The following is a 16,034-nucleotide window of genomic DNA, read 5'->3' as shown; positions in this document are numbered from 1 at the left end:
GTTGCTCCCTGTAATTCCATTACACATATAACATTTAAACAATTACAGTTCTATAGTTATAAAAAAGTAAACTAATAATAAAATAAAAGATAATGTCAAATATTTACCAGATGACTCGAAACGAACAAAACGGCCGCCTCTCCCCTTCGGCACCCGGCGAACTGGGACAGTGTCGATTGCGGGACAATCCTCATCAGCATCCATGACAATGTAATCCTCATCCTCACTCATGGGCCGATGCACTGTCTCGTGCGCCCTCTGTGCGTCTGCCATGAGTCTGTCTGCTCCTCGATTCCTCCGAGCAGAGGCTGTGATACCACGCCTATTCAGGTCACGATGCCCAGCAGCAGCTAAAACGTCGGGTTGCAAACATGTTTAAAAAATGAACATTAGTGTGTAAAAAAAAGAAAATAGTATATATATAATTGTTGCGGCAAAATCGGATCACCGATCTGATTTTGCCGCGGTGGGTCCAAGACCCGCCATTTTTATGAATGACGGGTCTAAGACCCGCCTGCTCATAAGGAATGGCGGGTCCTGGACCCGTCCTGGCAAAATCGAAAGCTTTCCGATTTTGCCAGCAATTTAAAGAAGATTTAAAAAAAAATTCAAAAACTTACCGAGAAATCATCACGTCTTTTCCTTTGCTTGAGCGTCCCGCCATGAATTGTTGTTCGGGTTTAAGGTTCAAATGAGGAGAGAAATTGGGATGTGGGGGGTTTGAACTTATTTTTTTTCAAATATAAGGGGGGAGGAGCTAATAGGTCATTTAGGAAGCGGTAAGTAGCAAAAAAAAAAAAAAAATGACGGTAAATAGCAATTCACTTAAATTTTTAACTTGTACTTAATTTGTTCAAAAAAATTATACCCGATGCTAAATTAGTTAATTTTGTTTCATTTTGTAACTGGTTAGTTAGTCCATTTCTTTTGACAATTATATGGTCGATGATAATGAATGTTAAATACTTTTTTCTTTTGAAACTAATGTTAATTGAGAATTATTATTAACCGATTTTATCTTCAAGTTAAATTCAAAAGATTGAAATCACTGTTAAATCCCTGAATTAAGCTTTCATGTTCATACATTATTGTAATTTTCTGATGCATAATGTGAGCAGGGGCGTATACAGGGGTCTGGGGGGCCCGGGCCCCTCCGACCGCCGGAACCACCATGGTCACGAGTAGTTTCGACCCCTCCAAATATTAGTGTATATACACTCTGTGTAGTAATATTTTATTGTTTAAAGGTAGATGAGATGGTTAAAATACTTGCTTCTTTTTAAAAGGTCTCAAGTTCAATTCCCCCTAACCTCAATTTATTTTAGAAAGTGTTTATTTATTTAAATTTTATTTTTCAATAATTATAAAACTATGTTACCATTATTAATTTATTTATTATTTTCATAACACTTTTGGACTCATATTATTATGTCTTTTCCATTAAAAAAATTAATTTCTTATTTTTGAGACTCAAACAACTTAATTTATAAATTAAATTTTAAAATTTTAAAACTAAAAATAAAAAATGTAAAAATGTTATATTTTTTTTAGAAACCAGTATTGAACTAATAAAAAGAATTAAATATATCCTATTACGTGTTTGACTTGTCCAAAATCCAAAATTTCAATATTTTAGACCTATTAGGTACTACATAAATCCAAATTTCTAAATTTTTTAGGCCTGTTAGCCATTTCTAAATCCAAATTTCTATTTTTTTTGGTCTTTAGGTTTCCTTAAAATTGGTTCTTGACCATTCAAATTATAACACGCATATATACAAAAAAAAAAAAATTAAGTAAGTTCGAATTAGCAAAAAAAAAAAAAATTCCCAAACGGACGTATAAAATCAGCCCCCCCAACTGACTAATCCTGTATTCGCCACTGAATGTGAGGGTATCAGTATCACCTTTTTTTTTATTAAAATAAGTGCAAATCATTTTCACATATTCATCATCACTGCTGTTATTTTTGTTCTGAATTTAAAATGAAAGGAAAATTTTAATTGATTTCTCATGCGGTTAAAGTTAATGGTAAAAATTCACCAATGATTCTAATAAGTCTGGATCTAACGGTGAATGCTCAAATTTATTTGGTCATTCAGGATTCAGGTAAGCACTACTAAAATTTATTAAAAGATAATTGTACTCCGTCGTTATTAAGTAATAATCTGAGTGTAAGTCCAAATATCTAATCCAGAGAATTTATACCACAATATCAAACTACTCAGTTTTAGATTGTTATTTAAGCGATGATTAACTTTTGAGTTTATTGTTACATATAAAACTACTTCTAACTGAAACAGAATTTGCAACACGGAAGGAGATGAAAATGGTAAGTCTATCTTATGAAAGATAGGAATTCAATCAATTGAGCAAGAAATGATTAAACATGCAAGGATGATTGAAATTAACCTATCAATCATGTGAAGGGCCTAGCTCGGAATTCTCTAATTACAGTCGAGACTAACTCAATATGCTTCGGAAACTAGGGCCCGTAACTTGTGTTATCAATACGTACGATTTTCGGTGTGTCGATTCTAGTAGGCTGCGCCTACATGAACTCTAGTGGATTTCGGTATTGCGATAGTTGTAGATATCAAGCCTCGCCTGGAAGACCCGAGAAAATGATACTGTTGACGACACCCCATAATCGCCCGGTTTACCGGCCTCCTACTTAACACTACTAGGCGCTAACGGTATAATTGCATATTCTCTTAAATTTCGATTTCATTTGAAAACCTTTTCTTTCTCGTTTTGAAAACCGTTTTTAGCATTTTAGTTAAAGCCATTTAGTTTAAATCAATCACTCCTTATTCACGATTAATATATGCGCGGAAATGTAAAGTGCGGTAAAGTAAATTACAACAGTTGGAATATATATATTTACATCAAAACAGTGGCAGAACCAGGAATTAAGATTTGGGAGGCTAATTTTAACCGTGCGGTTGACGGTAAATTTTCAAAGTCCATCCCGTTAGGGCTGGACAAAATTTTTTTAGCATCCAACGCGTTAAAACTGTAAAAATGTTATCATTTTTTAGAAACTAGTATTGAACTAATAGAAAATTAAACATGTTTACTTTTTTTTAATGATAAAGACATAATAAAGATGAATATTAAATATGTTTACTTTTTTTTAATAGTAAAGATGTATTAAAAATGAATTCAAAAGTGTTATCAAAATAAAAATAAAGAGTCCATTTAAATTAATTAATAATGGTAACATATTTTTATAATTATTGAAAAATAAAATTAAAATAAATAAAAACTTTTTAAAAGAAAACAAGGTTGAAGGTAGTTGAACATAGGGACCTCTCAAATAAAAGTAAGCATCCTTAACCATCTCATCTACCTTTAAACATTGAAATAATACTACATAGAGAATATAATTCTCTCCAAAATATTACCAGACACCATTACTAAATTATTTTTTTCTCAATTCTCCACCCACCTGTCGGGGTTCAAGCCCCCCAAACCCGCCTGGTGGCAATGGCATTTCAGTAGTTATGGTCTTGATGGGCTGGAAACTGATTCTGCTGCATGTCCTGGATGGAGCAAAATATTAAAGAACAATTTTAGACACTAATATGAAACCACATGTCACACTATCAACATTTGTTATTGAAACATTAAAGCAAAGGTGACTTACTTTAAGGAAGAAGATCCAGTTGACATTGAAGTGCCAGAGATACTCTTTGAAGATTTTAGGTTCAAATTGACACTTGAAATCTGAATACGGAGCGCAAAAAATAAGTTCCAAAATCATATACACTTTCAAATCATCACAACAGTAAAAGAACAACAACAACTCTAATTACGTTTATGGTTCTAAATCTTCAACATAAACCTTGTAATTGTCAGCTTCAAGTTTATATGGTCAGAAAACTGCATGTTTATGATCAAAATTAGAAAAGCAATTCAGTTCTTCGGTTCTGATAAGAAAAAACATTAAATGAATATATTTTAAGATACTGGTAATGATACCTTATTCATCTCCGAGTAAGAAATAACATCTGTATGAAGAACCCAAACTGAAACTCTCAATTCATCGCACTGTTATAGAGAGAGACAGAGAGAGAAGGGGAAGAGAGCTTATGCTGGTTTTTTTAGTTTTAGGTATTGAAATGGATAGAAATTACGACTATGGATAGGTATTGAAGGGAGTAAATTTCTCCCAAAATGTAGCTAAGCAATTGGAGAAGATGAAAATGGATAGAGAGGGATTAGATTTTATCGGAAATAGAGAGGGATAATAAACTTTAAACTTCCTCTGAATTCTTCATCTCTCCCGCATAAATCTACTCACCTCTTGTATATCATGAGAAGATATGGAGAAGGGATCGCTACATAGGAGAAGATAAATCTGATTGCAATAATTTTGGATTTTGAATTTCAAATTAGTTTTGGGTTTAAATTTATCCCAGATGAGTTGGGTTTTAGTTAGGATTCTGATTAAGTTTATCTCAACACCAAAGTGGCGAGAATATTTAAAATTTGTATAATTTTTCAGAAAATTTAAAATTTTATGGGCTAAGGTACAAAAATAGCTCTAACGAATTCTATTATTAAATTACAAATAACATGAAATCCTTTTTTTTAGAACGAATTGATATGCAATTGGTACAAAATAAGGAATAAAAATATATGTGTTAGGGATAAAATTGCTCTTGGCTAAAAACATTAGGGGTAAAATTGCATCATTTTAAACGTTAGGAGTAAAATTGTTCCTGACCCAAAACGTTAGAGCTATTTTTACACCTTAGCACAAATTTTATTAAATTTCGTGATTTCTTATCGCGCCACATCATATATTTAATAGATGATTACGTTATTTGATAAATTCTAATTTTTTTTATCTACATATATATAAAGATAAAGCTACTTCATAATATCTAATATTATTTTCTAATATATAATTAAGTTATTTGATAATATCCAATATTTTCTTTATATATATATATATATATATATATATATATATATATATATATATATATATAGATCTAATCTTCAAAAATCCCTAAAAGGTATACAAGAATTTTCACATGCATCTTAATGAGCAAGTGAATTTGTTCATTCACCGTTAGATATAGACTTATTAAATCTAAGCCTAAGGATGCTTTGAATCTCTTCCTTAGGATTCTAATAAGCCTAGATCTAACGGTGAATAAGCAAATTCTACATGCTCATTAAGGTGCATGTGATCAAGACTGGAAAGGTATAAAAAGGAATTTAAAAAAAAATCAATTTAGTAATCTCTTTATCAAATTACATTTTAGATTAAATAAACACGATTATCGGGGGGATTATTGCTCTTTTTCCTTTATCTAAATGTCCAGCCATGATTGTTGTTAAGATGTGAAGTGAGGAGGGAAATTAATTCGTTGAGCTTGAACTTTGTTTTTGAAATATGAGGAGAAACAGCGAAATGGTCATTTAGGGATAAATGATAATAGAAAGATGGTAAACAGCAATTCACTATTCATATTAGTACATTGATTCTTATTCTCATCATTAAATTACCAAACAAATTCAAAAGAAATTCTGATTGTATAAATAAAATAAAATAAATAAACATTTCGGTTTTGAATTCTAATTTTAAAGTTTTAACCGAACACCTTGAGGTCGCGTGTATTTGGGCCCTTATGATTTGCAGATCTATTTTAGGTTTCTAGGCCCATATGCAGCCTATTCCATCTTTTTTTTTACAAAGAAACTAGGTCTAATACTCTTCCGGCCCCTTTAATTTATCTAAATTGGTCATTTTATCTTCTCAATTTATTGAATATCTTATTTACCTCCTTAACTCCATAAAAATGTGATAACATTGTGATATTATCTCAAGGATCAAAAGAGATATTCGCCTAAGAACGCCACGTGTTGGTCACCTGATACGGGAATACCATGGCGTATTGTAACAAAGAGATCCGGCGGACGGATCACCAGGGACTCATCAAAAGAGACCCGCGGGTGAACCTATAAGACGAATCTCCATAAACACTTAATCCGCCATTAGAACGGTTGGGCCGATCTGGCAATTAAGACCATTAATGAGCTATCAATTAGCTAACCGCCAACTTAAAGATAACCTGTAACCGCCATTAATGGGAAATTAATGGAGACTTTCTAGTTACTGAAAGTTACAACTTCATGACTATATATAGCCTAATCAGGCTATCAAGGTACACATACACTTACCCTTTGTCAATTCAGTTTGCTCTCTTATTCTTCTTTACTGACTTTGGCATCGGAGCTTCCCCCCGTCGAACCCAACGACGCCCCCACAGAGACGTAAGTTAATCAGAAATTCTCCACAAGTCATCAAAATGGTATTTCTTACCCCCTCAACTGGTCCATTTATCCCCCCAACTTATAAAATATCCTATTTACATCCTTAACTCCATAAAAGTGGTATTTCCCACCCTCTCACCTTGTCCATTTACCTCACCAACTCATAGAATGTCCTATTTGCCCCCTTAACTCCATAAAAGTGGTATTTCTTACCCATTACAATCTGTCATCGAGGCCTAAATTGATACATTTTTTAAACGTTAAACCTATATTGGTGCTATTTTGTACGTAGAATCTAAATTGATACTTCCCCAAAATCATAGACCTATTTTGGTACCTTTTCCCTATATATAATGTTTTTAACTTGTTTATATTAATGTTCTTGTTTTTTTATAAAAAAAATGTTCTTGTTATTTGTATTTTTTATTCATTCTTTCTCTTTTCAACTTTTTTTTTTGCTAGTTAAAGTTTGATTATCTAATTATTGTAATGCAATAGTATTATAATAAACATATGAAGGATCAATATAATTATTAAATTAAAACAAAATAAAAAGTTGATATTAAAAATACATATTTTCAAACTCATTTGAATAAGTGCTATTAATTTTGCACTATAAAGGGGTAAGAAATACCACTTTTATGGAGTTAAGAGGGTAAATATGATCATAAGGGGTGAGAAATGTCACTTTTAAGGAGTTAAAGGGGTAAATAGGACATTCGATGAGTTGATGAGGGGTAAAATAACTAATTTGGACAAGTTAGGGTAAATTTCACCTATAATGTACAACCTTTGTCATATTTCACATTTTGGTGTACAACCTTCAATTTTACTCACTAATATATACGAACTTAGAGGTGACCTCCCACTATGGTGTATAGCCGGTGAAAATGACCGGTCAACGCGCCACCTCACCATTTTTCAACTTTAATCAAAGATACCACATGTGAAATTGCTAAAATACCCTTCATAATTTCCTTTCTAAATAGAAAAAAAATAAAATATAGTATCTCCTTCATTTTATTTTCTGCACATAGTTTCTCTTTGATTTTTCATTTCTCTCTCTAACTATTTTTCTTTCCTTAATTCATCTCTCTCTAGAGGGTCTTGAAGGAGAAGGCGAGTTAAAGGTAGTTGTCCCTCAACTAATTGGAAGAGATGGATTGGGAATTTAGAGGCACTGTTGTTCTTTTAAAGAAAGCACCAGATGAATGTTTATCTGTTCTTTATGATTTATAACAAGTGTAGACCAATAGCAATTTCCCATGGTTGCTTCGCTCAAAGGCTCTTTCTTTATGAAATTTACCATTGGTTGGTGATGAAGGTCTGATTGAGATTGCTAATGGTTGTCACATGCTGGAGAAGCTTGACCTTTGTGGTGTCGTGCGATTTTCGATTTTGATTAAGCAAATTTGGGTTTTGATTTTGGGTTTAGATTTTGATTAAGCTTGACATGTGTGGATGTCCTGCGATTTTCCAATTTTGAGTTTTGATTTTGATTAAGCAAATTTCATGTTTTAGGTTTTAGAGTTTTGATTTTGATTAAGCAAATTTCACGTTTTTTGGGTTTTGATTTTGATTAAATGTTTCTTTTGTGTTTGATTATTGAATTTAGAGAGAGAAAGGAATTAAGGGGAGAAGAATAGTTAGAGAGAGAAATGGAAAATTAGAAAGAGAAACCATGGAAGCTGCTATTTTATATGGATTTATATTGTAATTGGTGGAGTTGACAAGCTAAAAAACGTTGTATCTAATTAGGTAGCAGGAAGTTAGAGTAAGTGAGAGTGATAAGAGGGAGGAGAGAGAGGGGAGACAAATTATACTTGAAGAAGATGGAATGACACTATAATGGAAAAAGATGGAATAGAGGGTATAATGGTAATTGAACATAAATGGATCCCATGCTTTTTAAGGAATGAGTTTAAAAATGGGTGAAATGGCAAGTTTGACCGGTTTGACCGGTCATTTTTACCTGCTGTATACTAAAGTGGGAGGTCACTTATAAGTTCGTATATATTAGTGAGTCAAATTGAAGGTTGTACACCAAAGTGTGAAATAGAGTAAAGGTTGTACACCATTGATGAAATTTACCCGACAAGTTAAGGGGGTGGGAAATACCATTTCTATGGAGTTAAGGGGGTAAATAGGACATTCGATGAGTTGGAGAGGTAAAATGACCAATTTGAACAAGTTAAGGGGGCTGGAGGAGCATTAGGCCAAAAAACTAACTTAGGGGGTTTTAAAATTGAAGGTGGAACTGGTCCATCTTCTCGAATCAAAGGCTCTGGAGCCTTATCTTCTAATTCTTCTCCCACTATGGGTTCTATTACTTTTTCTCTTTGAATAACATCATTGACATACTCATCGACCAAATCAAGTTTCATACAAACAAACTCTTCCATATAGGGTATTTCATTGCTTCATTCAGATTGAACTCAATCTTGTCTTCACCTATTCTCAAAACTATTTTTCCTTCCGATACATCGACTAATGCACGTCCCGTATTCATAAACGGTCTACCAAAAATTAGCAGACAATTAACGTCATATGCAAAGTCTAGTATAACAAAGTCGGTAGGAAAAATGAATTTATCGACTTTAACTAAAACGTCCTCAATTATACCATATGGTTTCTTAGTGGTTTGATCCGCTAATTGCAAAACCATATTGGTACGCTTGATATCTTCTTCTACACCTAACTTTTTGAAAATAGACAATGACATTAAGTTAATGTTCGCTCCTAAGTCACAAAGACAACTTGGGAATTTGATGTCTCCCAATTTACACGGGATGGTGAAACATTCAGGATCTTTGAGCTTAGTCGACAAATGACATGATACTATTGAACTACAATCTTCAGTTAACGATATAGATGAAATTCCTTCCCAACTAATTTTCTTAGAAATTAAATCCTTTAAAAATTTACCATAGTTAGTAATTTGCGTTATCACATCCATAAACGTCAAATTTATATGCAAATTTTTAAGTTTGTCTAAAAATGTTAAAAGTTTTTTATCATAGTCCTTATTTTGGACTTTATGTGGAAACGATGGTTTTGGCGAAAATATTTTTGCATTAGCATCTACGGGTGAACTATTTGAATTTACATTCACTTCTGAGGAGTTATTTGTCAAATCACTTCCCTACAAAATGTTAGTAGAATCTCTGGGCATTTCCGGACCTAAATAGTGTTTTCCCGAACGAAGAGCGATAGCTTTAACCTGCTCTTTAAGATTTTCTTCCGTATGGCTGGGAAGACTTCCCTCTTTTCGGGATGGAATTGATTTAGCAATTTGTCCTATTTGAACCCCCAAATTATGGATGCTAAACGAATGGTTTTTAATTAGTTGATCGAATTTATTCTCAATTCGTTTAAAGCCATCATCATGGCTGTTTACTTTACCACCGATAACATCTATGAATTTGTCGATTTTAGAAGATAATGTGCCAATCGTATCTCTTGATTGATTTTGATAGTTATTAGTCTGACTTTGACTGACACCGACATTATTATTCTCTTTCCAACTAAAATTAGGGTTATTCCTCCATTCGGGATTATAAGTGTTTGAATAAGGGTTATTTGTCTGATTTTGTCCTTGGACAAAGTTTACCTATTCTACCTCATCCATACCATTTTAATCCAAGTTGGATTTCCGTTAATGTCACACGGTGTCATAAACTTATCAATTTTGTGCGATAGCGCAGAAAATTGGGCTTGTAACATCACGATCGGATCGAGATTAACTATACCTTTTACTGGTGATGTAGTCGAGGATGATGGTTTCACCACTGGCATGTGTCCACGTTCGGCAGGCCACATACTACTGTTGATTGCCATTTCCTCTAAAAGTTCTTTCGCTTGGGCAGATGTTTTCTTCATAAATAACCCTCCCGACATAGCATCTAATGAACCTCTGGTTGTGGGATTTTTTCCGTTATAGAATGTCTGCATCAAAAATTCATCGGGCAAGTGGTGATGTGGACATAAACGTTGAAGTTCCTTGAAACGTTTCCATGCTTCACACAGGGTTTCATTGTCATGTTGTGTGAAGGATGTTAATTCTTTTATAATTTTTGCAGTTTTTGCTAAAGGGAAAAATTTGGATAAAAATGCTTGAGCTAATTAGTCCCAAGTTCCGAATGTTCCGACCGGCATAGAAGTTAACCAAACTTTGGCCCTGCCCTTCAAAGTGAAAGGAAATAGGCAAAGTTTAATTGCTTCGACAGGCACGTCGGTCATTTTGAAAGTGTCACAAATTTCTAGGAAATTTGTCAAATGGGTATTTGGATTTTCGTTAGGTAGTCCATAAAATGTCACATTATTTTGTAACATGTTAAGCAAAAGTTGGCTAAATTTCGAATTGATGTACATTTATCTGGAGTCTAACTATACTGTTCGTTACGCCGGCTACTCTTGGTGTAGCATAATTCATAAGTCTGGGTGGATTTGCCATAGTTTCTGGCTGTGGTACTGGATTTTGTTTCTCTTTATTTTTCTTTTTCTTTCTTTTTATTGTCCTTTCAATTTCTGGATCGGGTAATTCCGGTTGAATGCCTGAACTTCGAGTACTGCGCATGACCTTGAAATTATGTGCACGAAATGAAAATACCTTCAAAAAAAATTGAAAAAAAGGGTAAATTCCAAAAAAAAAACCCCTGTGGTTTGATGTTGTTCCAAAAATACCCTTGTGGTTTGTTATTACAAAAAAAAGGACTGTGGTTTACGCCGTTACCTGAAAAACGGAAAATGGCTTAACGGTGTTAAAATGCTGACGTGGCACAGGGGTAAAGTTGGAAATTCGAATTTTTTTTTTATTTTTTTCCCTCTCTTCTTCTTCTTCTTCTTCTCTCCTTCTCCTTCTTCTTCCTCTTCTTCCTTCTTCTTCTTCTTTTTTTCTTCTATTCTTTTTTTTTAATTTCCGATTTCCGAAGAAATCTTGAAATTTCCAAAATCTGGAATCCAGATTTGGGAAATTTCCAGATTTCTGGAAAATTTCCAGAAATCTGGAAATTAGAATTGGGAGCTGTTATGGTTGTTTCTAGCACTGTTCTTTTTATTGCCTTTTCCAAGCACAAAACCCTGCCTTCCCGTCCAACTACTCTAAATCTTCGTTCTTGTTTGTCATCTGGTCTTTTTCTTTTCTTTATCCATTTCTATTTATTCAGTTTCAGTGTTTTATTGATCTTTTGGTTTGCAGATGAAAAGAGAAAGGAAAGGAGTAAGAAGAAGAAAAAGAGGGTCAAATTTGCAGAAAATGTCAAGGATACCAAAGGGAACGGAGAGGAATACAGGAAGGAAAAGGAAAAGATTGACAGAATTTGCAGAAACGACATTAATAAAATCCATGCTAATAGACTCGCTCTTTACAATGGAATTCTCAGAGATCGTGTGCACAGACCTCAATGTTCATATTAGTTTAGTTTCTTCCTTTATTATGCGTGTAAATATTAGCCTTTGTCTAAATTATGTTTTTAAATTTCAATTTTTAGACGAGGTTTCAGTCAACAAAAAGAAGTAAAATTGTAAAAATCGAATTGTATTTGAAGATTTCTGCCTTGGTTGATTCATTGAATTTTGCTCAATTTTCTTATTTCCGAAGAAGAAGGATGAGAGAAGAAGGAAGAGGAGAGAAGAAGGAGAAGAAGAATGAGGAGGAGGAGGAAGAAGGAGGAAGGAGAAGAAGAATGAAGAAGAAGAAGAAGAGGAGAGAGAGGGAAAAAAATAAAAAAAATAAAAAAAATTCGAATTTCCAACTTTACCCCTGTGCCACGTCAGCATTTTAACACCGTTAAGCCATTTTCCGTTTTTCGGGTAACGGCGTAAACCACAGTCCTTTTTTTTTTGTAATAACAAACCACAAGGGTTTTTTTTTGGAACAACATCAAACCACAGAGTTTTTTTTTGGAATTTACCAAAAAAAAAAATTGTAAGTAAATTTGAATAAATAATATATATAAAAAAATAATATAAGTATATATAAACCTAGATTCGAAATAAAACACGAAAAATCTAAATTTTTGTAAAAAATTTGGCATTCCCCGGCAACGGCGCCAAAAACTTGTTCAGCGGTTTCTGCAAGTGCACGGTATACGCTTGTAGTAATAAAAGATATCGATCCCACAAGGAACGCTTTTCAAGAAAACTTATTTTAATTCCGTTTAATTAACGTCTTTGGGTTTATATTATAGAAAATCGTTTAATTAGTTTGTATTAGTCTGGATTAGATGAGAATAATATGTTGAACTTAGAGTACAATTCTGTCTTGAGATTTGATTACAAGACAGAAACTTTTGTATTTAGAATAAGAAGTGTACAAAACTTACTCGCATTAAGCAAAGAAAGCAACTATAACTTTGGTAAGATTATAAACATGTAACAATTCATTAATTTACGCAATTAATGGGCTTTGAACCGTAGAAATCTCTCTGGTTCGGAGCAGATTCCTACCTTAATCAAATTGGTGTTTTATGTCTGATAAGCCGACTCAACGATCATATCATCCATAAATCCTAATTCTTTTAAGTGTTCAACAAAGTTTCCTTGTAATTATATGAAATATCTACGTTTTAATGAAAACACCAGAACCTTACTTCGAAGGTAACATCAAAGTAACAACAGAAAAATATATTGAATAAAATAAATGTATCATTATAGAATTGTGAATCTTCACAAGTTAACAGAGAAGAATAAACATGGATAGCATTTTAACTAATTTGAGTTCCGGGTTGTCAATCCTTTCCTCAAACTTCGTAGGTTTGTCAGAACCTGGGGCGCTTCAGCCATTAGTTCTTCTCGCTGAATCTTCGGAATAGAGATCGTCGGATCCACTACCAGAATGTGAACTTGTCTTCGAACAATTCTTAAATCTAAACTAATCGCTACTGCATTTGTAATTAATCTAAGAACAACATGTGTACAACAAGTTTGCTTTTACAGAAATGTAATCTAATATCTGGTTCTCTTCTGAATCAGAATTTCAACATAATATATGCTCTCTAAAACTATATCAACCAACATCCTGAATTCTGAAATGAACTCTTTATTTATAGATGCTGGAGAGTTGTGTTTGAACGGTCATGTCCGCTTGAAGAGTCATTTCTATCCACTCAAACAGACGCATTTCTTGGAATTTCGTCATGTGAAATTACTGCTACAGTGGCTGCTGGTCGTACCGAGATTTTAGAATCTCAGTCGCGACCTGGGGAGTAAAAATTTGCTCAAAACGAACTTATCCTTCGTGCTTGAAATTAGCATGTCGCGACCGAGATGTGAGAATTTCGGTCGCGACACGGGCTTTGATTCCTGGTCTTCGACGACTCCCATCTCCTCGTATCGGTCTTCTGAATTACTCGTACTTTTAGCTCGTAACTCTGATTTTTCTCTCGTTTTTGGTCCGTTTTAGCTTCTATTTGGATTTAACCAAATAATTAAGTACCTTGCATCAAAGAAACATATATAGACGTAAAAGTACTCTTATTGAATATAATTAGCACGATTTCACTACAAAACTAACGTAAATATTAATGATATTTTAGGTATATTTTGGGCTTATCACCCCACCAGCCTCCAATCCCCATGTAAGTCATCAGTTATTACCACGTCTGTATGATGCTCAGAATAGCTCTTCACACTTACTTGAATTTCTGCTTTCAATAATATTGCCAAAACCACCACTACGTCCTCTTTTACTTACAGAAAAAGCCCCTTCAAATTTCAATTAATGCTTTATAGTAACTATGCGATTATCGTCAACAAGTGTTTCCATTAAAAATAAGATTACCGGTCTTTGAGAACTAATTAATTCCTTTAACGCGCGAACTACCCGGTGGTTTCCCAGGCCACGACAGTTCCAGCTTACATAACTCATTCCGCCTAGCAGCCCTGTGTACGAGGGCTCGCCGTGAAGTTAACCTTAGAAAACTCCCTATCCTTTTCTAGAACAGAAGCTCCCTCTCCCTGTACTCCCCCCTGACTCCCTTCCTTCTCCTTCCCCTCCATTCTCCTCTTCCTTGCTTCTAGTAACTCCATCTCAACATCCTCAGAGACTCCCTCTCCCCACCCCATTTTGTCTCCCCAATTTCTATTGGTACCCGGAAAACGGTCCTGAAAATGGGCAGATGCCGACCTCTCTCTCCCCCACCCCTTGTTTAGAAGGTGCCACTCTCTCTCCCCTTCCTCTCCCTATATTGGAAATATCCCTTAGGACTCCCCCTCTCCCACCCCCATAACTTCCTTGACCTCTTTGTCCCCACCCTGACATGTAATTCCCATCGCCCTCCCTGAGCCACTTAGCCCCACTCTGATCACCTCCATTTTTACTAGTATCCTTTAGCCACTCTCCCCACTCTCTCAAGACTTCCACACCCTGCAGGTCAAACAACTTCTCACAGAAGCGTTCTGTGTGCCCCAACATCCCACATATATAACAAAAAATCCCGAGCCGTTCATACTTAAAAGTAGCCAGCGACCATACATTTCCCGTGCTTTTGATTTTCTTAAATCTCTTCAATGGTAGCCTACAATCAATACTTACTCTAATACGCATGAACTGTCTATGGTAACCAAGGTTATTATTTGGATCATATTCCTCAAATTTTCCCAAAAAAATTCCTAACTGCTTACCTACAACCTCCGACATTGTCCCTATAGGCAATCCAAAAATTTGAACCCAAATTGGTACAGTAAATAATTTAATTTCATCATGGTTAACCCCTAGACTCCAGTTACTCATAATCAACATATAATTATCAAAGGTCCACGACCCTCTAGCAAGCACCCTATCTCTATCAATAGGATGAAAGAACTCAATGGAATAAAGATTAGGACTTACCTCCTGTATGTCAACTACCCTCCCTGGTCTCCACAGCACTGCCAGACGGTTACACAAAACCAAGAAATTCAGCGGTCTATCAGCCGCAAACCGACCCATGAACTGCAATCCCGAGTCCTCCACGACATCAGCCAAGGGTGGCATCTCCAATTTAAGATGGCCGATTTCATCTCCCCCAATTGATAGGTTCAACATATACCTCTCCATTTCCACTCTCCAAATCACAAGACACAGAACTCCACAACAGGAAAATCCAGCGAACAAACACAAAGCACAAATCAATACTCAACCGTGTAACAACTACGAACAAAACCATCGCCGGCAGAAACTCAGGCGACGGCGAAATGAAAGAGCCGCCTTCGATCTCGCAAGGAATCCTACTCCACGACTTCTAAAAGCTCAAACCACAAAGCACAACTCACCAAATCTGCTGCGTTACCAAACTGCAAACCAGCGGAACCCCTCACCGGCAGGAACTCAAGCAACAGCGAATAGTAAGAACCTCCTACAACACGCAAGAAAACCTTTCTCGAAACTTCTGAAAAACTCAACGAACTAACAAACGATCACCAGCAAACTCAAATCCGAGCTTGAGACTCCCTTCACAGCAGTGGAATGACCTTCTCACCGGTGGATTTCGCAGGCGACAACGCGATCATGGGACAGACGGCGGCGGCGCTGGAACCCTATCGAGAGAGACGCGTTTCCACTTTTGCTTTTCAAAGTAAAAATTAAAAAATTGGAATTAAATGGCTTTTTAAAGGCTTCGAAAAAATTATATACCTCTTTAAAAAAAGGGTAAATTCCAAAAAAAACCCCTGTGGTTTGATGTTGTTCCAAAAGAACCCTTGTGGTTTGTTATTACAAAAAAAAGGACTGTGGTTTGCGCCGTTACCCCGAAAAACGGAAATTA

General features: G+C 34.9%; 1 protein-coding gene, 1 long non-coding RNA gene and 1 other non-coding gene across 3 annotated transcripts; 2 read left to right on the top strand and 1 right to left on the bottom strand.

Annotated features, from left to right (window-relative positions):
* Positions 1–3,450: 3,450 nt before the first annotated feature.
* On the bottom strand, positions 3,451–4,356 carry LOC136204148 (uncharacterized). Its single transcript, XR_010675066.1, has 4 exons — positions 3,985–4,356; positions 3,819–3,885; positions 3,650–3,729; positions 3,451–3,545 (listed from the first exon to the last, which is right to left on the bottom strand). It is a non-coding gene; the product is annotated as an uncharacterized lncRNA (long non-coding RNA).
* Positions 4,357–8,139: 3,783 nt separating this feature from the next.
* Positions 8,140–11,706, top strand: LOC136217626 (uncharacterized). The gene is made up of 3 exons (XM_066004232.1): positions 8,140–8,169; positions 11,272–11,419; positions 11,489–11,706. The coding sequence occupies exons 1-3, from the start codon at positions 8,140–8,142 to the stop codon at positions 11,704–11,706; spliced, it is 396 nt and encodes a 131-aa protein (XP_065860304.1).
* LOC136215853 (small nucleolar RNA R71) lies at positions 10,259–10,365 on the top strand. The gene has a single exon (XR_010682856.1). It is a non-coding gene; the product is annotated as a small nucleolar RNA R71 (small nucleolar RNA).
* Positions 11,707–16,034: the final 4,328 nt, after the last annotated feature.

Source organism: Euphorbia lathyris, chromosome 1 (genome assembly GCF_963576675.1).
Source record: "Euphorbia lathyris chromosome 1, ddEupLath1.1, whole genome shotgun sequence".
Taxonomy (NCBI): domain Eukaryota; kingdom Viridiplantae; phylum Streptophyta; class Magnoliopsida; order Malpighiales; family Euphorbiaceae; genus Euphorbia; species Euphorbia lathyris.
This window is presented reverse-complemented; position numbering and strand designations above follow the sequence as displayed.